Source organism: Schistosoma mansoni, chromosome 2 (assembly GCF_000237925.1).
Source record: "Schistosoma mansoni strain Puerto Rico chromosome 2, complete genome".
NCBI classification, from domain to species: Eukaryota; Metazoa; Platyhelminthes; class Trematoda; order Strigeidida; family Schistosomatidae; genus Schistosoma; species Schistosoma mansoni.
In genome coordinates this window covers 27,038,125-27,063,758 of record NC_031496.1, presented here as the reverse complement: position 1 = coordinate 27,063,758, position 25,634 = coordinate 27,038,125, and the positions used below count along the sequence as shown (strand labels likewise).

The window sequence follows — 25,634 nt, the reverse complement described above, 5'->3', positions numbered from 1 at the left end:
TATTTTCTTATCTGTGTGTAATTAACTTATTAACTGTTAATTGTTATATAAACTTTAGACGTAATATTTTTGTTGCTAATTTTTGTTATCATACGTTTTGGTCCACCACAGGTGTTCTATATATTCGTTGCTTAGTAACAACGAGGAAAACTGTAATTATTTCTTCATGTAAACGGTTATTCAACAGACTACGGCGGTTAAATATCGTTAAAACTTTCGTGTTTAACAGATTTCGGAATTCACAGGGAGATTACTTTGGTTGGGAATAGTAAAATTTCAGTTTAAGAAAGGCGTTACTATTAAGCTTTTCTTTATGTTTATCTTGGGTTACTAATACAGCTTTTTCTTATTATGCACTGATTTTCTGCCTTGCATGTGAAACTCTTTAAGTGTATGCTGTGAATGCCTGTCTAATTTATATGGACATATCATTTGGGACACATTCTTCTACAGGCCTTCGCAAATTACATTGAGATTTGACACTTACGATGAAGATATATAACAATCATTGCTCAAGTGTCTGTGTAGTACAAATTAACTTCTACAACATGTTTTTCAATAAATATTTTTAGGTATGTACCATTTTTAACGTTGTTTATTGCAATCGTCGTGTGATTCGTTATTGAAATAAAGGCAAACATGGGGCACATTTAGGACTGAGCGAATAGTGGGCCTGAAGTCGTGTATTGAAAAACTTAGACGAGTATTGAGGTGAAAAGTAGACTATTTATAGTGTATTTACGGGTTAAAGTGGACAATTCAGTGACACGTAACACAGAGCAGAAAATTTCCCATCATGTTCCAATGACAGGAGATAAAGCAAGCATTCAGGCGTATTTTCTCATTGTTTCCTCTTTATTTTTCAACGGAATGTCCCTTTCGTTTCCCCCACGTTTTCCTTTATTTCCTCTTTGTTGATTGCTTGGGTTTTGTGGTGTATCTCAGCAAAAGAGCCTACTCAAATTATGTCAATATGCAAAGATACCGATAATATAACAAAAGAATTAACACTACAAAACTAAGCGTAGGTCTATGAGTTAGCAAAAGCTAACAAATTACAGTTACAGTATAAAACAGTATATTGAAGAACAAATGGTTGTAGCTGTAAATAGTTCCCCAAAATCAATAGCTCTGTAAGTGTTCCACATCGGATGCTGACCACATTGGTTTAAATTTACTTGTTTAGCTGAAGGCGCACGGTCATGCATCCACACCAGATCACGTCACAGAACGGCGTGGGGAGCATCTCCTACGATCATTAATAATAATAATATATTTCTGCAATAGCAGGTACACGCCATTTTTACAGGCATGATCTACAATTTACAACATATACTGGTTCACGGTATGCATCCCAAGCAAGGTTGTTTAGTAATTATAATCTATAAAAGTTGATAGCAGTTCATTCGTTCGGATATAATGTGTTTTCATAAGAATAGTTTCCAAAGGGGCATGGCGTCCACGTTACATACCAGATCCAATCTCGACAAAAAGTGTATTAGGGTTTCGATCGTGCTAAGTATTTATGTAATGCAGCTTCTTAAGTTTATAGTTGTTATAAAGTAGGCTTGTGGAGCGCCTGGTTCGAACTATAACCTTGGGAAAGCGCGTTCGTCGAGCTTGTTCCAGATGTCAGAAGTTACATAGCTTCACCTTCAGAGCAAGATTCTGAAGAGAAAAAAAAGAAAAAGAAACCGAGGAGCAGCAAGGCATTTGGATATGAACGATAACCAATGCTTAACTTTTAGTAGTGGAACAGATGGAGGTATGATAAATTATTAGATTAAATTGATACTAGCTCATGTTGCAAGAGTGAACTGTGAGTAGGGGCTCCAGAGGAGAGAATGCAGTAATAAAGAACAATGAGTTGTGATATTTATCAAGGTGGGGTAGGTTCCAATGAATGAGGGAAGTCAAGGTTGGAATGAGGAAGAACAGAGAGTGCATATAGAGAGTAGAGTGTTGAGTAAAATAGCAACCATATCCTTTACAGTCTGTTTTTTCATCATCCGATGCCTGCCACAGTTTTTATGTAAAAGTCCGAGTTAGCATGTTAAAGGTTATCTTAGTAGAATAGTTAATCCAGCACAAAAATTAGAAACATGAGTCTGAATGGTGAGTGTAGGAGAACAATCTCAATATCACAGATTGATTGACTTGTTCTCATCCATAAAGAGCCTGATACAAGCAAAATGTTCTGCCCCACAAACACGGGTGGATTGAAATCATCGCCCTCGCCATCAGTGCTTGCTGGTCAGTAACTCCACCCTCCCTCCTTTCGTGATGTTAGGCTCATTTACGCTTATTTTTTGGATACATATCATACCTCACACAATGCTCTGTGTTTCACATCCTGTTGGAAAACACTATTTCTATAAGTACCATGTTACAAGCTTATCAGACAGTTACAAATTATGGACTGTGGGTAAGGCTTCGATGCAATGTTTTTATTGACTATATAGTGAAGTGTAGGTTACTAATCAGAGTATAGGCATTAGGAAGGGTATAGTGTAAGATATTTCTTTGCCATAGTAGGCGGAAAAGTGGAGATTAATATTAGTTACAGATAAGGTAAGATAACGAGTGGTGAAATAATATTAATGGCAACGCAACATAGTGTACAGATGAGTAAAAAGCTGATAAATAGACAAGAAGTAACTCACACTGAATTGGCGCTGAGGTTGTTTTGTTCTATGCTTACCGGTTGATGGGTGACAGGTTCTGTGGTTGTACGACAACTGGCAGTAGGCAGTCGATTGTGCGTTCCTTCTGACGTTTTAGGGTATTTGTAAGCGTCGTTTAGCGACCGAGTATTGATAGGTCCAGTGAGTTGCCTGTCTACTTCAATTGAAAAGAATTAGTGAGGGGAAAGTATCTAATACAACTACAAGGTAGGGAAATAAGGCGATTCAGTCTATATATGTAGAGAATCTATGATGTCTGTGTGGGACGTGGATGTGTTCGTTTGCGCCAGATCTATGCAGGTGAGGGCTTGATCAATGAGTCTTGCAAACGTATGTAATTTGTCTGCCATGCGTATTTCAGAAGGAAGACTGTTCCATATCAATGCGTACTCGATAAGGAAGAAGTTTTCACGTGTTTTTGATCTGTGTTTTTCAATTTTGACAGTGGATACTCTGTCTCGAAGGTTGTATCCATGTGAGTCTTGGTGGAGAGCTATATTACATGTGGGATAAGTAAGGTTTTTAAGAAGTTTGAAATAAAGAATTAAGTTAGACCCAAGCCTTATTTTCCAGAGGGGTTCTAGTCCTAAGATATGGCATCTGGATTTGTAGTCAGTGAGTTGGTCTTTCTTGAGTATTTTGCGAGTGAATTCTCGCTGTATTCCTTCCACCTTAAGTATATCAGATAGGCGTAGGTTGGAAAATAAGAACGAGCAGTATTCGACGATGGGTCTTACGCAGGCTTTATACAGGATGATTTTAGTTTCGTTTCGAAAGAAATTACGAAGGATGAAGCAAATCAATCTCCGCATTTGGGATGTTTTAGTTGAGATATGTTCAGAGAAGTTAAGACTGTCAGAGTAATGCACCCCAAGGCCAGTTACTGATGTCAGTCTGGGCAGAGGGTTTTGGTTAAGTGCTAGTTGTAGTTTAAGTGACGTGTTTCCAATACATAGCCAACCGCATTTCTCTGTGTTGAGCTCTAGACCCCAGCGTTTGCACCAGTCGTCTACTTTGTTGAGTTCATGTTGGATCGTTTGCATAGTACTACGTACATCACCAATGTCAGTTTTATAGATGACTTTTAAGTCATCAGCGTAGAGATAGGTCTTACCTGTGGCAAAGCACTTGCATATATTGTTGATATAAATTATAAAGAGCAATGGACCCAAGACACTACCCTGCACAACACCACTGGTTATTGGTCGAGGTGTAGATGTTGTAGAGTTAATCTTGGTTATTTGGTATCTGTTTGTGAGGAAAGACTTAATCCATTGCAATAGAGGGTTTATAATTCCAACTGACTGGAGTCTGTTGATTAGAAGATTATGGGATACTTTATCAAAGGCTTCCTTTATATCGAAATAAAGTATAATCACTAGCTTTTTCTGGTCACGTATGCGAGTAACCTCGTTAAAGAAATCTATCAGACATGTACTACATGATTTTGTTCTAATGAAACCATGTTGTGATTAGTCAGATTAGATCAGTTACTTCTCGATATATTGATAACCCATCAACTATATCTTCCAACCTCCTCGCTTCTGACTTCTGATTTTAACTGGGTGGGCGCGATTCGATTATACGTGTTACTGGTAAAAAGTTGTCAAACTACAATACTGGTGGTATCTTCAGGTAACAGTTGTTGTAAAATAAATGTTACTTGTAAACTGCTCCCTAAGATAACAACCACAAATGAGCTTACTTGATTAACAAATTTCCTCTGTCCGAGGAGGCACAAACAGCATAATGAGAAAGATTAAATCCGATAATATTGAGGATACGACTAGTATTCTAACTTTACAATTAGCTATCAGTAGCACTTTCTATAATCGAAACCCTTTTGGCCAAATAGAAACCAGAAGTCAGACGAGAAGAGGTAGGAAAGATATATTTGATACGTTACCAATATATCGAGAGGCGTTCGTTCTTAACTGACTATTGAAACATAGGAGCTGTGTCCCACGCCGAATTGCAACGTGATCTGGTACGGATGCATGACCGAAAGCCTTCAGTTAAACAAGTCCACTTAAACAACGTGGTCAGCATCCAATGTCGAACACTTAGAAAGCTATTGATTTTGGGGAATTATTTACAGCTATAATATTATTTAATAATGATCCGGGAAAAAACTCCAACGTAGTGTGGGAAGGCCTAAAAAGATGTTCTAATACTATTATAATCTTCATTCGAAGGTCGTGGCTAATAAAGCAGAATAGTAGACGGAGAAGATAGCGTTTGTATTCCAAGAATCTCGGTAATGTATTTTATACTTAACCAAACACATGTATAGGTTTCTCTAACATTGATACGGAAAAACAATAGATATTGAATATGAATGTTGTTACATATAGAGTGTGACAAATAGGAAGAAATATGTGATTTTCATTTCGTCGTTACAAAAGTCACCTAATACACATATCGCAATAGTTTCTATTGGGAAGAAACAGTTTTCATAACACTGTATACCAGTCAAATGACATTTTATCTTTAGCCGTTCTTTGCTCATAGTATGGCAATGAAAAATCACCCTTATTTTATTTAGCGTAAAGATGGGAGTATTGCATATTGAACAAAAGTGTGCATATATAAATGCGTTGTCTACTTTGGGTCGTAAGTAACATTTAAATTTCCGGTGTAGCAGTGCTGGTTGTGATGACTACTTTCGCAACGCGATTATGTGGCTATTCTGTAGTTGGGGATACGTACAAGACAGCATTAGATGTTTACAACTGGGTCAAGAAAAAAGAGTCTGTAGGCCCAATTATCCAAACAGCTGAAGATAAAGCTATCTCTGTGATTAAACCAATTGTTGAGAGCGGTGAGGTTGTATTTATAGTATATTGCGTATAAAAATAGATCGGTCCATACTTTGCCTTAAATCCTCAACTATATAACATGGAATCAACGTATTTCAACTTTAGAATTAGAAATTATTTCTCTCATATTGTGCTAATATACGCGTTGTATTTCGCCTCACTTCTGCCCTAAATATTGGTGTCTCGTAAAATAAAGGTTTTCCAAGGTATACTGCTTATATAAGACATGAATCTCGGTAATACTCGACATAATGACGTCAGTAATGACTTCTGTCAGTGTTTAGTTGTAACAGTGAAGTTTTTGAACCATTAATTCTCTCAATCGATGTGTTTAAAGAGGGCTTCTGTGTATAATTATTTGTCCCACAACCATCATATTTTTTCATCGTATGATGCACACATTCATGGTACCTTTACCTGTAATTGTAAAAGGTTTTAACACCAAATAATCTGGACTTATCACTTAATAAGATTTCGGAGTATGTCTGTACGTTTCGACTACAACTCGCAATATTTATTGCATTCGGGTTGTTCAAAATATCTTGGCTATCCTTGGAAATGTAATATCTTCGCATACATAGTTTTAGTGCAAATCATTTTGTGTTTTACAGGAATTGTCCAAAAGATCGATGATATAGCTTGTCAACATGTGTTGGATCGTGCTGAAGCAGCGTGCGCACAGATTAAGAACACTTCAAATGAATGTATTATTCTACCCACTGCCAGCTGCGCCCTAAATATTGCGGAAGCTTGTGCTAATCTATACCTTCCGAAAGATGATGTAAGCCCTTACATTTTGAAACAAAATCTGAGTTGTCTCGAGACGTTTTGTATCATTTCAGAGACTACTTATTTAAACTACTACTGTCAATTTTTTCTTTCATAGGACCCAAAGTTTTCTATAGGAGGTGATGCCACACCAACAGAACGACTCGTACGTCTACAACATAGGGCATCAATACATGCTGTTACATTAATTCATTCGACAGTTGATCGTGCTAATTCACTTCTATCCACTCTTGCTACATACGGAAGTAACCTAAATCAAACAGTTTCAAAGGCTACCATTAAAAATACCTTTTCACAAGCTATTGCTTTGTATGAACTAGCTTACTCTACTGCTAAGGCTGTAAGCCTTCCTATAGTCGCACGTTGTATCAATGTTATTCTCGAGAATGTTCGAAAACTTGAGGACCAAATTAAAGAGGTTAGTCTTTGGCTATATTTCCCGTTGTTTCTTCCCCATGCGTTTAAAATCTTTAAAATTCAACTTTTAGCCCCAAAGATAATCTTATCACTGGTTTGTTTAAACATATTTTCGATTGAAAGTGATACAAATGCATCTTCAGAAACCTAATGAAAATATAGTGGTATTGAGCAAATAAAATTTTAGTGTATTTCATTAAATCTGATTAAACTAAAGTATCTCGTTTTATTTGGATTCCACTTAGCTTACTGGTAACGTTCGTATTCTTAGTATTAGGTTCATATATAGATCCAAATAATAGGGTCAAGTTTGTTAGGGTTTCAGGTATAGCTTACTGAATACTAACACCCAGATAAGTAAGGCTTATATGTGGATTAATTGCACACATCGGTTATTTATTTATTTAAACACATAAATATTGGTACAAGGAAGCACCAGATATATATGCGCCTCACAAATCTCATTCGATTTGTGTGAGGGCTGTGATACTGCCCAGGTGCCCAGACTGAAGCAGGTGGTTTTCTTAGGGGCCACACCCGGAGCCTTTAACCTGAAGGTCTAGTCCACAAGGCAGTGGAGCATCGTGAGGAGATGCAATCCTATGGTAGCCGATGATCAATGATTAATTCGTACGCCATTTGTTCCTTCAGGATACTGGAGCCCATGTGCACCATTGGTTTGGAATCAGGGTTTTTCAACTCCCCTAGGTGGACTCGCCTTGTCCACCAACCCGGTTAAAGCTCCGGACATTCGCTATTCGTCCTCTCAATTTCGTAAACAACAGTAATGCCACGAGAAGGCGGTGAGTAGGACTTCCCTGACAGAGGCTATATATTCGCTGGCCATGTGAGCATTTGAAGAGGGAGAGCAGACTCTCCCTACTCTCGGCCGTACCAGGGCATTTGGGGGCTAATCATGTCAATTAATAGTCATATTCCGTTCTTCGGGGTTAAAAAAACTAAAGCTATCCTGTCTTAAATTGATAAACCGATCATAAAATGTTGATAAGCTTAAACCAAGCCATAACTATTCTACTTAGAGCATACATTTCCATTGATTGTTTGTTTGATTGCTTCTGTCAACTACCAGTAGGACTTTATTAACAGCTTTGTAATAATTTGTTTCTAAAGTTCGAATGGGATTTGATGGGGTAGTTTTCTGAGCAAAGCGAATGAATGACGCTAAGATTAACATGAACTGATTCTTCTAGAGTTTTAATATAAAATTAATTTTCTAAGGTATTAGCGTAGCGTTATCCTAATTTCCTCCAATACATCACGGTTTCACTAGGCTTCCCTAGTTAAAAATTTTTAGGTTCATGCAATTTCCCTAATAATTTCGAAAGAATCAAGGAATTAATTTGAAATAAAATCATCCTATTAGTGACTAATTATCGGCTAGGACTAACATAGAATTACAGGATTTATTTGATAATTAGTACGAAAGTAACGTATCGCGTCGAAAAAGAAGTTCAGGAGTCAGTCACATGTCGAAAGGACAAGAATTTTTGCTTGGTTAAACTATGATTTCAAATGTTTGTGGTTGACATTATGGACAACATAATTAATCTCAGCGTAAACAAGAAGGGTTTGTGTTTTATCAACTCATGTTAGTTATCAGAATTTATTTCTCAAGGAAAAGAAAATGTATCTTGACTATGAACGATTATGTCATAGTAATGGATGGTTGCTGGGAATCGCTAGCTTTCAAGAATGTATACAAGTCGCATGAACTTTTATTCGAATTCATTATCTCCGGAGAAAACATTTTTGTTTGTGATCTGAACTGGTTAGGTTAAGAAAGTTTTAAATGGTTTACTTTTTTCACTTGGTTAGCTTTTAAACTGGGTTTTGTCTCTACTTTATACTTCAGTCAAAAGGAATAAACTGGATGGATTTGAAAAGACTAGTGACTCTCCTTGAACATATGAAGGAACGTTTTGATGTACAAGAACCAGTTACAGAAATCGAACTCGAACCAATCCCTGAGAAGCCATCGTTCTCTCTTGTAAGTGGAGACGTTTATGAACTCACATTATAAGACCGGTTTATATCTTCGCTAAAGTGAGAAGGCACAGCATGGGTAAAATTGAAGAGTTGAGAATTTATCATTGCGATGGAGCTCTAGTTAGGTGATGTGTATTCGAATCTAAATTAGTGGTTCATGGAATCAAATTACATTAAATCTATTGAGCTTTTATTGGCTATGCGTGTTATCAGTCTCAAGTTTATGGTTCATAATTATTTATTTGAACACATATTGGTACAAAGGGGCACTGAATACATATGCACCACACAAGTCACTTGATTTGTGTTGGTTGTTATAATGCGTGGGTGTTCAGACCGAAGCATGTGGTTTTCTTGGGGACCCACACCCGGAGCCTTCGACCTAAAGGTCTGATCCACAAGGCAATAGAACAACGTCGGGAAATGCAGTCCCATAGTAACTGGTGACCAACAATTGGTTCATACGCCATTTGTTCCCTCAGGGTACTGAAGCCCATGGGCACCAATGGTTTGGAATCAGGGTTTTCCGACTTCCCGAGGTAGATCCTCCATATCCACCAACCCGGTTAAAGCGCTGGAAATTCGCTTTTCGTCTTCTCAATTATGTAAACAACACCGACTCGAGACGGCAGTGGTTGTATACACGTGACCATGTGAGAGCATTTCGAGAAGGGAAGCTGACCCTTCCCACTCTCCGCCACACTAGGGTATTTGGGGGCCTCCCAGTCAGGTAATGAAAGTGGACATCCTTGGTGGACACCACTCATCATCAGCTCGGATGGAAACTCTTTTGAAATCCTTGCAGGACTACTTTATTTTAAATAAAATTTCTAGTAACATATGTTCGCCCCTACTATTAAAAAACTTGCTGGTGTTGGCACCACTGTCTGTTTCTCTGAATCTGGAGGAGAATAAAAATATTATTGATTGACCTTCATCCAGACACATAATCATATTAATCTTCCTAAATTTTCTACTCTCGAGGCGCAGTTAAACGTCAGATTTACTCTCTATACTGATACCCTGAGAAGAAATCTTCACCAAGGGATTCTGGATACATTTATGTATAATTAAAATGCTCAATTTTGAACGGATAGCTTCAAAAATGTTAGGGAGCGTATTGTAATGAAAAAGGAAAACGGTTCTTAGTTATTAAGTGTCTTTAACATCCCACTCCACAGTCTTGTTGAAAGAAAATAACCTTGATAAAAGACGCTAACAAAAAAAAACAATTTAACTCTGCCCTCGGAGTTAAAAGATCTTCATTTAGAAGAATTATGACGCCTCATAATGAAAGCCGAGATCCTTCAGAAATCTAGAGGCCGAAATCCCTACTAACGATCAGCGAAACAATAAATATAGGTACTGTTATAACCTGTGGCCTGGATGCTCTGTTAATGTATAACATGACAATACCGCCAATTTATCGACCGAACCAATGACGCATAAAACCCGTGCGAGCGGTCTAGAGTACTTATTGGTCCTGCTTTCTACTTAGCCCAGCCAGTTAAGTTCAGAACACCAATCTCAGCCTCTGCGGTATAAATCATTCACAAACATGCTGGGTTTATATACCAACCAAACACTCCACATATGGCTCACAGCCTGTCCTGTAGACTCCGATCTTGATTGGTTATGGTTGACCTTTAACCTGTCATTGTTCACCATCTCAAAGAATGAGTAGCAATTTGAAAGGATTTCCTGGAACAAAGTTAATTGAAGAATCCTGATCGGCAACTTATGCTCCACTTCGAAGGGTAATAGGTGTCAGTAAGTAAGTCCACTGTCCGTTCCTGAAAAAGCCTGGATTCGACTCGGGAAGTTGGGGCCATGTAGTTTAAATGGCTAAAGTTCATTCAAATATAACTTTGTGGTAGATAATAAGTGGGATAAAATCTGTGTACTGCAATCCACTCGTTAGTCAGTAACAAAATATTAAAATTCTCTTAATGCTAAACTGAAAAAACAGTTTTCTCTAGTTACTGTTATCTTTATCATTTTAAAACAATTGTATGAATCACTTATTTTATTTTTATTTCATTATACTTAGAGTTCTTATTTCCCAAGTAATTCGACCATATTAAGGTTTTAGTACATCAACTCATAATTGTTTTCCTCTTCGTTTGGCACACATGTTTTTTCCTCCTTATATAGTTATTTTCAATCCGAAGTGTTTTTCATTTCATTGTGGTGTATGTTTGTTGTAATGTGGAGTTGTAGTTCAGCCATGTTGAATCAAACATTTAACCCTCGTCACTGGGATTTTGAAATTCGCGTCGTTTTCAGTTTCTAAAACAGCCTGATTTTATTTATACTAACAAAATAGGTGGGTATCATTAATTATAAATGAGCTTGTTGGATTATATATCTAAGAATAACCAATACCGGACCTAACTCGAGTTGTTGGGATTTACATCAGCATAATACGATTAAAAACGGTAGAAGTAAATTTGGTATGAAAAATCTGTGAATGAATAACATCGTTTTAAGTTGAATCCTCGTTGTCGTCTACTCAGATGTGCACATGGAAAAACGAAAACTAATCTAGATGAATTTTGAGTCAATGGTAATGATAAAGCAGATTACACAACTAGTTATAAACTTTGTAAGGCCACGTTGCTAGATGCAGATTACTTGGTTGGGGTCCATGCGACTATCGTAACCAACGGTTAAATGACATGGCTCAGAATCGATCACAATTGCGTAGGTGTATACACTCTTTGTCTTCTCTTAAAGCGTGATATTAAAATCGCTTTATACCTTTCTTTCTACGGACTAATTCCTTCTTCCTGTATTGTAGTCTCATACACAATCTCTCTTTTATATATTAATACCATAAAAGTAACTACTTCTATGGATCTGGTGTTCATTTTGTTGTGCTAATAAAGTGTGGCAACTTGGACTGATGCATATATGTAGCTGACTGACTATTTGTCAAGCATCTAATCAAGTTTCTTTTTTAACAAATGAATGGAAAACTAAAACAATTAGTGTATTGACTCACAGATGGGCTGTTTTTGAACAAGATATTGGCTATCGACTCACGATCTGTTTAACGGAATATCAAGAAAATTCATTTTGTCACATTTTTTCTCACAAGTTCAAGTGGTCACCGAATGTTCGCCGTCAAACTACCTTAACACTTAATGTCCTGTTCAATAATATTGGATCTGTTGATGTAACAGCAGCGTATAGCCATTTTGTCGGTAACCTCTTAAGGAAGGTTAAGTTATTTCAAAGTACTGATAACGTATGACGTAACATGCAAACTAGAAATCAGTATATACTGTAATAGCCATGACTGAATAAGTACAACGAGCTCGTGTCATTATACTGTAGATTGAAGTTTGGATGGTACGTTTAAATGTTTACAATGCACTTAGTACAAACACCACAGAGGTTTGTGTTCTGTTTTAGTAAGAAAAGTAGGCTAAGATATTCTTACCAATTTTTTTCTATCTACCAAAGATGTTCTAATATGTAGTACCTTCTAAAGTAAATGACCGATAAATGTGTAAATATTTTAGTCACTTGGAAATTCCTATCATATTAAAACACAGACATATGAATGAAGAATCTTTTTCCAGTAAATTCTCCTCTGGTTTTGCATTTATGTATCCTAATTAATAGTCCAAAAAGTGTTTAGGTTTAAAGCAAAGTACATCATTTAAAATGTACCTTGCCCTAAACCTAGACACTTTTTGAACTATTAATTTGGATATATAACTGTAGATCCAGAAGAGAATTTATTGAAAGTATATTCTTCATTTATATATCTGTGTTTTAGTATAAAAATCTAAAAATGTACCCTTTTATGTGATAATAAATCATACCTACTTTTGTCAATTTCGTTGATGTGAAATCCCATTCGCATTTTACTAATAATTTTTATGCATTTTGAGATTGACACTCCTTTTGCTTTTCTCCCTCTTATATTGTTTTCTCCCCAGAAAGTAGCTTAGAATCTTTTTTGATTGGTCTCAATCTGCAGAGTTTCGTTTTTCAATATGTAGCTTATTGACAAATATCCATTAATATTTGCAGTCAGATAGATGTTTATGAAATATTAAAGATATTTTACAGAATTTTAACAATAATTAGTTCTCAAATTAATGACTCTCATTTGGCAGCTAGTATTGGTCTAGATACTAGGAATCATTATCTTAAAAAGAGCATTCTGTCAAATCCAGTAAGATTAAAATATGAAAATTATATTGATAATCATAAATAGTGCGAATCACCAATCGGAATCAATCTTATGTAGATATCAGATTAAATATTATTTAGCCATTTCAATTGGAGATTGTGTCATACGGTGTGGTTGCTTAATAGCTCTGCAGTTCCCCTCAGTTTCAAACCTGTGATTCTTACACTTATTAATTTTAATACCCTATTTTTGGTTTCCCCAAGCGTTCATGTGTGATCTGACAATGGTTACAAACATTTACTTTTTTAATGTTGTTGTGAAAGTTTTCTTTGTTTTTGGAATATGAACCTTGATTTTCATCTTTGTGAGGAAATATTCTTTTCTCATGCTCTCATTATTTTATGATAAGCAAAGCTTATACACTGCTGTGTTTATAAATGCCGGTCATGTTGTATCAGCTCTGGTTTTTAACACCAACAGACATCAGTTGAACAATAACAGAAAACCAGAAAGTATTGTTCAGTTGTTTCATCGTATTCTGAAGCTCTCTTCAATAGTTCAAATCCCTTGCAACCCCGTTAGTAGTAGCTGAACCCAGGACTTTTATGTTTCACAATGAATACTTTATCCTTAGACCACTTAGGCGGAATACAACGTGCCAACTTTACCACATTAGTCAACTGACAATATGTCGTGTTAGTCTTATGATCCGGTAATAGGGTCACAACTTAGATCCGATATGTTTAGACTTCTGTCACACTATCCAGTTTAAACGTATAATGTAGTCTATGCCTTCGTTAATATATCTGTATCTTGCATGATCATTAATACACTGGATCCATTCGTAAGTATAAACCCATCTCATACATACAAGTTATTTCTTTACATATTTTTACATTTTAGATTTCTGGTGATAAAGATGAATCCGATACAAGTGTGAACAGTTCATAAATAAATAATTTTTTTTAAACCATCGCTATTATTACTATTTTTAATATCACAATATAATAGATTTCTTTTTCCATGAACTCGGTTGATAATAGTTTTCTTACTCTGCATAATTTTGATTGATATTATTTTTCGCATCTATTGATTTGATTTCTTTTCTAATAATAATATAAGTTTATTATTAAAATAGTCGATGCTTTTAACAGCGCCTTTACCATTTTGTAGTGTTTAGTCGTTATTGCTTAGTTGAGATTGTTGTGTAGATTACATATTTAGTTGCTGTAGAAAATATATTCGAAGGGGTCCTATTTCAATTAGACCTCTGTTGTATGAATTTCCCAATAAAATCTACGTAAGAAGTTTATAATATTCATGCTTTATTGGAAACTGGAACCCATGTCATCCATTATTGCATTGCAAAGATGTTTCTCGAACAGGATTATTCGCACCAAATTTTCTCTCTGGAAATGCTATGGTATTCAGCACTGAGTTTTATGTAGGACAGCCATAAATCATTTACAATCCGACAATCTTGTTCAGTGCTAATCAAGGATATTGTACTGTATATTGACCTTTGATGTTCCTTCACCAGCGGTAATCGTTTCCATGCTAATAATTACGTTGAACTAGGATTATGGAGTTTTGTTGGATTGTTTATCCATGTAAGTTCTAACCGACTGATGAGGTCAAACTATAATAGCTTATATGATTAGGTTACAATGAACAATCAGGGTTCTAAAATGAGAAGTATTACCACTGTCTTTTAATTACCGAAATGTCTACTTACGTAAAACCAATGTTATGAAAGGAATTCCTTGTTTAAAATAACTTACTTTAGGATGCTGTACAAAAAACGATGCCAGGAATCATTAATGAAAAGGCTAGTTAGTCAGTGATAAGCATATGTAATAGACAATGAGCAATTCAAGATTTGTTACTAGGTCTCTAAGCGAACTAGGATTCCACGTCCTGTGACTTGGTGTAAACATTTCTAAATATTACCAGAACTTTGTAGGCTTCCTTAGTGGTTTTTAATTAAGACATTATTAACAGTATCTTAATGATTAAGAAATAAGTAGTTTCATGACTTCTGCTCTGTTTAATGCACTTCTAATTCACATTAATCTTAATGTGTGTATTAATCCAAAGCACTTGATTAAAGATCTTTAGTAGTTGGAAGGCTGTTATGGTGCAATTTACTGAGAAAATACTTAATTGAGTTTTGACCGGATGAACACTACTAATACGATTCGAGAAATATTCGTGTAAAAGGGTACGAAATCATAGGAACCAATCGTATCCTCTTTGACTTCATAATTTGGTGTGTGCGTAACTGCAACTTCCCGGCCCCACCTATATTATGATTTAGATAAAGTCGAACTACAGATTTTTCCTAAGCCATCAAGTAAACTTTTGTTTTGCTAACTGTGGAACAATAATTTTTGACACTTGTAAAATAATACGTGCACGATAATTTTGTAATGTTGACTTGGCAAATCCACTAATGATGTGATTTGTATTAACCTTTTATTTTATCTGAAGTTAGTCTCACCTTGAAAAAACTCAAGGACAATCCGGCTATTGACATTTAATTACATTGTTTTATATTACTCAGGTTTCATCAAAGATTAACCAACCTAGAAGCATATATTGCACTACAAAATACAGCTGAGTATATCGCCGAAATGATAATGCTAAACATTTTTACAGAATAAGATTAGATTCCATAGTTATAGCAATTAGTATATGATTCATTTCCGTATTACATGGCGGCGGCCTTTTAATGATGAGTGAGTGATAGTAGTTATTGATCTACTGACATAAATTAGATGAATAGATCTCAAAGACAATAGTTTGTTGCTATTTATATGGTGCTGAGTTAAAAAAGTTACTCATAAATACTGGTTTTGCCACCTTTTCTCTTTTGTTTATAGTAATAAAAACACTAGAAGCGATCAAATACAGCAATAGGTGCTTGTGTATCTATCATTAAAAATATGGTGACTAATGACTTGTATCCAGTCCTCAAGAGAGGAAGTACTACAATCTATTTGAACTACGGATTAAATTACATGTTTATCTAAATGACAGACATTTAACTTTTATATTCTCTTGTCTGTAAACTCATGTTTTCGAGTCTACACAAAAACCTATAATCTAAATGATATGAATTATGTTCAGAATACTATGGACGAGTGATTTTGAGGCATTTTATGGTAAGTACTGGTGTAGTGAATGAGAACACAAGTAGGGACAACCGAATGTACATGAATACAAAATTGTGGAATGTCTTAGTAAAGTCTGAGACCCATGCAGTGAACACCTTATTTGCAAAATGTCAATCAATTGTTTCGAACTTGACTGTTCCTTTTGCAAATATCAGTCAATCGTCTCAGACTTCATTGCTCTTTCGTTTCCATACCTATCGTTCTTTGTTCTCGTTCTCTTTGATATGCCTGCAGGCATTCCACTTCCGATCGATGATACCTATTACTTATGTCTGTCAACATCAGTAGCACACACCACATGGTTAATTGTTCTGTTCAACAAGACTTCAGTAAGCAAACTAAGATGTTCAAGATACTAGAGTGGGATTATATATATACAATCCAGTCCACTTAGTTTTCAGCGTCAAGACTTTACTAACGACAGATTCTGAATTAAAAACGTAGATCTATAAATTTGAAGGTCAGAGAAAAGAAAGAAGAGGACTTTCATTGACCAGTTCATGTTTTAAGTTCATCACCACAGACTATAGCGAAATTGAGTAATAACAATGTATAGATCATATAATGCTTTTTCTGGATTCATTTAAGTACATAGTTAATTCAGTGATCTTTTTACTCAGTCTTCAAATACGGTTATTAAGATTGTCAAATATTTTGTACATAAATTGGCTATTTACTAAAATATAAAAAAACATACTGAGTAGTTATTCTGTTTTTAAATATCTATCGGTGATTTGAATATCTTGAGTATCAAATTTTAGTTTATTTATTTAAACACACAAATATTGGTACAAAGTGGCACCAGATACATAGCGCCACACAAATCCCATTTCATTTGTGTGAGGGCTACGATACTGCCCGGGTACCCAAACCAAAAACAGGTGGTTTTCTTAGGGGTCACACCCGGAGCCTTTGACCTAAAGATCTGATCCACAAGACAGTGAAGCATCGTAAGGAGATGCAGTCCCATGGTAGCCAGTGACCAACGATTGATTCATACTCCATTTGTTCCCTTAGGATACTGGAGTCCATGTGACCCATTGGTTTGGAATGAGGGTTTTCCAACTCCCCTAGGTGGACTCGCCGTGTCCACCAACCCGGTTTAAGCTCCGGACATTCGCTTTTCGTCCTCTCACTTTTGTGAACAACACCCCCACCACGAGAAGGCGGTGAGTAGGACTTCCCTGGCAGAGGCTATATACGCGTAGCCATGTGAGAGTATTTCGAGAGGGAGAACGGACTCTCCTCACTCTCGACCGTTCCAGGGCATTTGGGGGCCTTTTTTAGTAACATTTTCCGAAATACATGAGATATTTATGTATAGTAATCAGTTAATATTGGATGTTATGGAATTATGTTAACATTATCTATGATGTACATATCAGACTTATCTTCTAGTTAACCATTTATCAATAAATATAATTGCTAATATATTCTATTCACAATATTCTTATTAATATTTTCATAACTCATTCATAATTAAATGATTCATTAATTTCATCATCATGATTCTTTGGATAGAACTTAGTAACAAACACGTTTTGTTTTGATGAATTTGTTTTTTTTTTTTGAAAAATCTTATTTCATCATACATAAACGTGTACGTCGTTCAGATTCAATTTTTATACAATCTATTGAGTTGTATAATAGATGAAACATTTGGACTTAGTACGTTTATTACCATTGTTACTATTGTTATTATTACTATTACTATTACCATTATTATTATTATTATTATTATTATTATTATTATTATTATACGAATCGGTATGAAAATAAGTTTTGAATTCTGTCATACGTTAATTATTTTATTGATATGATGGTTAAAGGTCATCTTTGTCTCTGTTTACTTCAAAGTGTATATTATAATAATAATAATGAATGTGGTTGTTATTTCCGTTAATTTATTATTCATTATTTAAAAAAAACACACGTTAGCTAGTTAGTTTTTGAATGAATAGGAAAATACATGGTGTGTTACTTAAATATATTTATGAATATATAGATGTGTTCTGAAACTAAATTCATTTATATTCATTTAGTATTGTTTGTTTGAATCTTCCCATCGATGTGTTAGGACTGCAACTGGTCAGTCTCTAATTGGCACATGTGCATACTGTGCGTATTGCCTCGATATAGCCTTAATTCACAAGCATTGTAAGCAAAGATGGATATGCCAATTAGAGACTGACCAGTTGTAGTCCTAACACATCGATGGGAAGTTTCAAACAAACAATACTAAATGAATTTAAACTTCGTCCCATCGTACAAGCAAGTGGCTATCAGGACTCAATGGCCGAGTGGATAACGCGTTGGCGTTTGAAGCGAAAGGCACTGGGTTCGAGTACCAGAGTGAATATCAACTCTGAGATGCAGGTACATCCACCTGACGAGTCCCAAATGCGACGAAACGCGCATCCTGGATTCCACTGGTAGACACTATCAATCTTTGCTTAAAATTCATTTATATTTTACTCATTTATATAAGTTTTTAAGCTTTTATTGTGACTAACTTTAGTGGTCATTCTGATCATGAGTCAACATCATTTGGAGATTTAGTGGGAAGGAGGGAACAATGGACAGTTGTTTTGTGCTTGTTCAGCACTTTTCGATATTATACACCTTTAACCTTACATAGTGTTAAACCAGTATGTTTTCAGACTAATATTGTCACGGTATTTGCTAAATCATAAGTATCTAAATATCATGTGTTTATTGATAAGTCGTATTGTACAATTTTATTCATTTTCGTATAAAATGTTCACTGTATACTTCATATTCCTAATTTTCCTTATCATATGTAAATAAAGTTCATATGGTTTCTTATATGTTATGAAATTCACGTCAAATACGTCATTAACAAGATCCAGTTAGCCTATTCCGTCAAATAAATCGTAATTACTGGTAACGAAAGGTCTAGTCTGTAAAATAATTGCGTCATAAAAGTCATATTAAACCTGTAAATAAAATGATACAGCTTAAACAACTCGGAAACTGAAGCATGTTAGCTGTCAATAATTTCACTTTTTTGACGATAAAGCAGATGGAACGCAAAATAAAATTTTTATTTCTTTAGTTTCCTATATTACATAAGTTTCAGAGCAGTAACGTTCACAGTCGATAATTTTAATGATAACACTGTGCTAACATTATTTCGACCGTTTGTTGACCATTCATTTTTGGTTTAATAAGCCACATACAGAAGATGTCTCGTTAAATTTATTTGGTCAGTCGTGGCCGATAAACAGTATTGCAGATAGTTTTCTTCATCTAGCAGACATTCGAAATGTACTCCAAAAGAAAAAATACATGACTACACAGTTTATCAACTCAATTTCACTCACTCAGACAACTAAATTATATAACAGGGAGGTTTGACCACAAAAAAAAATACTTTTTGCCACATATAGGTAAAATCCTATGTAAACAACAGGTTTCGAAATAAAAGTAAACAGTTTCCCGAATTAGATTCAACCGTATCTGAGATGTCTCACAATTTCAAACTTAGATTCAATTAGCTTCCAAATTCCTAGACGATTTTCTCGCAACCACCACGATGTTCGAAATAAGATACAAACTAGTGGTGGCGCGATAACTAGAGCTAATTGTTGTTAAGATGTCTATTAACCCACAACTTAAGGGTCCTATATTCATCCTAAAGCAATGATATCCTTTTCCATATAATTCGTATTATGGGATGATTGGATTCAGGGTTGCATTGGAGGGCGGGGGGAATTTTTCATTAACGGTGTGGTAAGTCAGAATATTAGGTTTAGATCACAGTATTATTAAGGCTATTCGTTGAACCCAGGATATTCCGGAAGGCGCAATGCATTTACCTTTTGAGTTGGAATTCAGTGGTATACGTTTTCAAGTTCAATCAGTTGACTTCAGTATGGTCTTCATCTAAAGTCATTAAATAGTCCCTTTTCGGCCTTCAAGTTGATTCACTCTTCAGGTTATGGTATTCTGTTAAACTTCTAGGATTCATATAAAGGCCGATAGCTAACGAGCGTGAAGTTACATTTAACCCAGCTTGTTTTTTAAAGCACTGAGTAAACCAAGAAAAGAATCAAGCGCCAGATAATCAATAAGATTGTATTAGGACCATACTATAAATACAGTCGACTGAATTTGTGTACAGTTGAATTTAGGCTCACTAGCTGAATGGTAATGTGTCGACCTGAACAAGCTATTGAGTTTGATACTGTGTAGGCTAAGGGGTAGGCCAAACTAAGAACTCTCAGACTGGCACTTAATTTTATTGTTAAGGTCACGAATGATGAGATAGACAAAATAACTCATCAGTGACTCTTTCTAAGTTTCTTTCATTCATAACAAAACACAATCACTTCAATAATGTGGGGCTGAGATTGTGAAGTGCTAGATAGAAAAGTACATCACTTAACACGGGAATAATATCTACTGGTTTGAGTTGTTTGATTGGTATAACTCTTCTACCTAAAATCTAGAGTAAAGAAATGACTGGTACACGTTTTGGTGTCTAACTTAAAATTAATACTGATGAAGAGTCCCTCACTGTTTATATTATTACGATTAATGAAAAACACCTTGACGGTCATATTTAGGTTTCTGCCAGCTCCTAGTTGCTTTTGAAACTTTTCTCTTATTTATCTTTATTTGCTGTCTAAATTTGAGTCAAAATGACTTGCACTTATCATGGAGTACCAATTAAATAAAGCTTTCATTCAACAAAGCTTTTTAATAAAATGACATATATATGATCATTCCTAATTCAAATAGTGTTTAGTAATTTGTTATTCATGACGTTCTTTAACAACTAGCCGAAGATTATTTGAAAAGGAACATGGATTTATCACTAAAGCAAGTTTATTTCAATGAAATAAATGGAATGATCTATTACATTTTTCACCACAAGAAATGTACACATTCACATTTACTGAAATACTCAAATAAACGTTGAATTGTCACTTCTGTATATAGAGACATATGCGGACACTGCAAGAATAATAAATTTTATTTGTCTCAAAGAACTGTTGCAAAACAATTGACGTACTGATGCCAGTATTGATTTTATCCAATTTATCTGCAAAACACAGAAATTAATTATTCTAATTTTGTAATCGGAAACCGAAACACATTTGTAATCATAATGATGTTTATTATTACTATTAGTAGTAGTCGTCGTAAGGCGTTATTGATGCTTATTGATACCCTGAACTGTATTTTCCAATCAGTGATGATAGGATGTAGAGCTCACCTTCCGTTGCACCTGCAACTAGCATCTGAAATGTGATGAAAGAGCATCCTAACAAACACAATGAAGATGGGATGGGAAATATTGAGAAAATCGTTTTCCAATCTTTACGTGTCCAACCTAACCCTTAAATAAGTGTGTCATATCTCGTAGATCTCAATGAGACTTAATAACACTTGGTTTGAATATCAAAATAAATAATCCCTTTTAATATAGACAAAAAATTAACTCATCTAAATCGTAGGCAACATCCGACCCAGACCACTGCATGACGACTAAGAGATAGCGTGGCTGAATCAATATATGTGGACGGTAGAGAATGAGTTAATCCATTACTCTGTAGTACAGTTGAACTAAATAAGAGCACATTAGATAATGCAATAAGGCTATTGTGTTGAGGGTTCATTCTGGAGCGGTTGCAATAGAAACAGCATTCATGCTGAAATGTGTACTATAAAGTACACGGATCTTTGACCTGTATATTTCACATGTACATATAACGTATACTTGCTCACTATCTAAGACTAACTCTCCGTTGCTGAGGGTTGAGAACTCTCTGAAGTCGAAACGTGGCTGACAAAAGCTTATGTATTCATTTTGGTGCCTTAGTCTGGAATGGCCCATTAGGTCCGGCGTAACACCAGAGCGATGACTATAATTTGGTGAATGAGGGTCGACATGATATCTCGTTAGGGTAGAAACGCGATGTTACTACAAACTATAGACGATTTCTATCGACGACTCTGTCATGTCAGGATGATCCAAGCGTTTCAGAAGGATATTAAACTTTGAGACACTGAATCTAACTCCACACTAGTGTAATAATTTGAGGACGTGATCCTCATTCATTTACCAATAATTGTTTTGCTCTGAAGTGACATTAGCGTCATGATAATTTCGCTTTTTCGAGATGAGTTTTTCTCCTAATGAACCAAGTGGCCTTCTAACCTAGTTGACAGGGGCTCTGTTATACCAGTCTACGTAGAGTGTTGTTTGTTTGTTAATTAAAATGTTTTAAGCTGAAGAGATTGCATTCTGTTATCATATTATTGGGTAAACGAGGCTCTTGTGATCGATAAAACTCAATAGACAGAAATGACAATGTCATGATACTTACTATTATCGGTTACTGCATTTTTGGCGACCATTTTAAAAACATGCACGTATAAAATAAAAACGAGTAATTTATTTTTTATTAAAGGACACTGACTACTGTCAATATCATTAATAATAAAAATAATAAAACCATTGTTCATCCATTTGATGTTTATATAAAATACAATGGAAAGCTGAAATTCATCTATAGTTTGATGAACTGACCTAGTATGATTAAACATTTTTATCATGTGCTATTGAATGAATTTTGTTAATGTATACTTGTTTCTAACATGCATAATTATTATAAGAATTTATTATGATAATTATTACAATTTCGCTGTAGACTGACTATTGTTACTAAGCTGATAGCTGGCTATTTTTACTGGTTTACAATTCTATCGGAATTAAATTCTAATTATATAATGAAATGATGAGAGTGTGAATTTGTAGAGTGAACCCATAACAGTTTAAAAACTGGGTAAAAAAATAATAATTACCAAAATTACTACGATCTTCACAAACCCCCATTCTGATAATAAACATCATGTGCTCACTAGTGACTAGATTCATGATGAACTTCTTAGAGTTCTAGTGAGAAGTCATGGTCAGTGGAGTTCAGTTCATATCCAGTGAAAAGTTATCTACCACACACAATCGATTAATGGTTGCGCAGTCATTCATGGATCGATCGAAGTTAGACATTAACACCGTTGGATGCCGGCTCAGTGTTCTAGAGGTCAAGCGTTCGCGCGCGAGATCGAAGGCTCTAAGTTCGAGTCCCATATGTGGGACGTAGATGTACACTGCCAAGGAGTCATATACTAAGACGAAATGGCCATTCAGTGCTTCCAGGTCTATAATGGTAATCTAGCTTACATCGACTCATGGATTCAACTATTATAAAAAAAACTAATGGTCATGATTTAGCATGAATATTCTGAGCTATCATTGAAAAGTTATTGATTATCGTAATCTACTTAATTTATTGCCAGATCATGGAATCTATTAGAAATTTATCCTTGAAACATGATCTGAATCAAAAACTAATCTCAAGTATTGCAAATATCCGGTTATTTTTACATGATATGAATAATTTTCAAAATGAAAAGAGTACTTTAGTTTCGACAACAAGTTGAGAAATAAAAGTTGTAACGAGGGATATAGTATCGTTGTTCATGACCTTTACAAAATAATCTGATTATATACTGATGTGTCACGATATTTAAGATAAATGTGAGGAAAAAAATCAACCGGATAATGTGAGGAGAATGTTTTCATAGCAATTTAAGTAAAATAGATCGATATTTTACTCTTCTTAGAGCTTAAAACTCATTAATATCTATGAGTATTTTCATAAATCTTCATAAGTGTTAACAGTTGCAGTCAATTTACTCTTTTTTCTCATACTTCTCAACAATTGAAATCGTATGACTATTCCCTTTATTTATTAATATTTTCAAACCTATATACTTGCAAACATATTTCCTCATTTCTAGTCACTCAGAATTTGATCACTATACGTTTTTACCGTAAATCACACATAGGTGATCAAAAATGATATGTTATTGATATTACTAACCGATCTAAGTTAGATAACCATTGAAAATCTGGAAACACTGAATGGCTGTTTTATCCTACTAGGGGCAGTGGATGGGGTTGTGGATGCATAGTGATGAGAAATTCAACGATCTTTGCAACTCCATACTGATGATAGTAAAATGTGACATGGTTGTCCATTAATACACATTAATAACTGCATTCTATCACATATACTTACTTTTTTTACTTACGCCTGTTACTCCCAAAGGTGCATAGGCCGCCGACCAGCATTCTCCAACCCACTCTGTCCTGGACCTTCCTTTCTAGTTCTATCCAACTTTTGTTCATTCTTATCATGTCTGTCTCAATTTCTCGGCGTAATGTGTTCTTTGGTCTTCCTCTTCTCATTTGGCCTTCAGGATTCTATGTGAGGGCTTGTCTTGTGATGCAGTTGGGTGCTTTCCTCAATGTGTGTCCTGTCCACTTCCAATGCTTCTTCCTCATTTCTTCCTCCATTGGAATCTGGTTTGTTCTCTCCCACAGTAGGTTGTTGCTGATAGTGTTTGACCAACGGATCCGAAGTATCTTGCGTAGATAACTGGTAATAAACACTTGTATCCTCTGGATGATGGCTTTCGTAGTTCTCCACGTCTCCGCCCCATACAGTAGAACCGTCTTGACATTTGTATTGAAAATTCTGATCTTGGTGTTGATTGACAATTGTTTTGAGTTCCAGATGTTCTTCAGTTGTAAATATGTTGCTCTTGCTTTGCTGATCGTCACCCTCACATCTGCATCAGATTTACCGTGTTCATCGATGATGCTGCCCAGATATGTAAGGGTTTTCACATCCTACAAAGCTTCTCCGTCAAGTGTAATTCGATTGGTGCATGTTGTGTTGTATTGGAGTTTTGCTTTTCCCTTTGTTTATATTGACACTTACTGCTGCTGAGGCTGCTGCTACATTGGCCGTCTTCTCCTGCATTTGTTGTTGGGTGTGTGATAGAAGTGCCAGATCATCTGTGAATTCTAAATCGTCCAGCTGCATCCTAGCTATCCACTGTATCCCGTGCTTCCCTCCAGATGTTGACGTCTTCCTGATCCAGTCGATCATCAGAAGAAAGAGAAAGGGTGAGCGTAAACAACCTTGCCTAACACCGAACTTTACCTCGAATGAGTCAGTAAGTTGTCCTCCATGTATCATATATAGTAATTTAAATAAAAAAACGGATCATATTATACATATTAAATTGATTTTAAATGACAAGGAATAGACACATCTTTTTATTCTTTTAATAGAATAATCATGAAGCAATAATTTTGTTTTGAGGTTAAATAATTTCATACATTATAGATACTAAGATAATTAAGAAACAATACAATTGCACACTTACCTATATTCTATTATTTTGAATAAAGAAAGGTTTTTCTGTTTGTTTACAATAAATACTTCAATTTGTATACTTTCGGGTATTGCTTGTTTGATTTATTTTCTTTGATAAAAAATAATGAATTTTACCTAAATATTTTAAATTTGATTCATATTTTGAAATTTTGAATGTATTGCTTATTTTTAGTTGTTTACGATCTAATCGTTTAGAAGGTAATTGTTCAGCTCGACTAGTAGCTAATGAGAATAAGAAAAACAAATTAATATTGGATTGAATATAATATAAACGAATGAATAATCTAAGGATCTGTAAGGAAACATGCAAGTAT

At 35.2% G+C, this 25,634-nt stretch overlaps 2 protein-coding genes across 4 annotated transcripts in view; one reads left to right on the top strand and one right to left on the bottom strand.

The window, feature by feature from the left end:
• Nucleotides 1–5,291: 5,291 nt before the first annotated feature.
• Smp_011270.1 (putative sj-Ts4 protein) lies at nucleotides 5,292–13,648 on the top strand (the record flags this gene model as incomplete). Of its 3 annotated transcripts, XM_018796245.1 has the most annotated exons (6): nucleotides 5,340–5,505; nucleotides 6,115–6,284; nucleotides 6,390–6,710; nucleotides 8,583–8,717; nucleotides 10,611–10,626; nucleotides 13,611–13,648. In XM_018796245.1, the coding sequence occupies 6 exons, from the start codon at nucleotides 5,340–5,342 to the stop codon at nucleotides 13,646–13,648; spliced, it is 846 nt and encodes a 281-aa protein (XP_018650477.1). The 3 variants fall into 3 exon arrangements, with proteins under 3 accessions (XP_018650478.1, XP_018650477.1, XP_018650479.1); XM_018796246.1 differs by lacking the exon at nucleotides 10,611–10,626 and having other exon boundaries at nucleotides 5,292–5,505; nucleotides 13,611–13,643; XM_018796247.1 differs by lacking the exons at nucleotides 10,611–10,626; nucleotides 13,611–13,648 and adding an exon at nucleotides 10,638–10,655.
• Nucleotides 13,649–25,430: 11,782 nt separating this feature from the next.
• Smp_128190 (hypothetical protein) overlaps nucleotides 25,431–25,634 on the bottom strand; it is a gene marked incomplete at both ends in the record, with an annotated part of 39,032 nt that continues 38,828 nt past the window's right edge. The window contains one exon of the mRNA XM_018796244.1: nucleotides 25,431–25,542. Within this exon, the coding sequence (XP_018650476.1) occupies nucleotides 25,431–25,542 (112 nt within the window). The remainder of the gene's footprint in view (nucleotides 25,543–25,634) is intronic.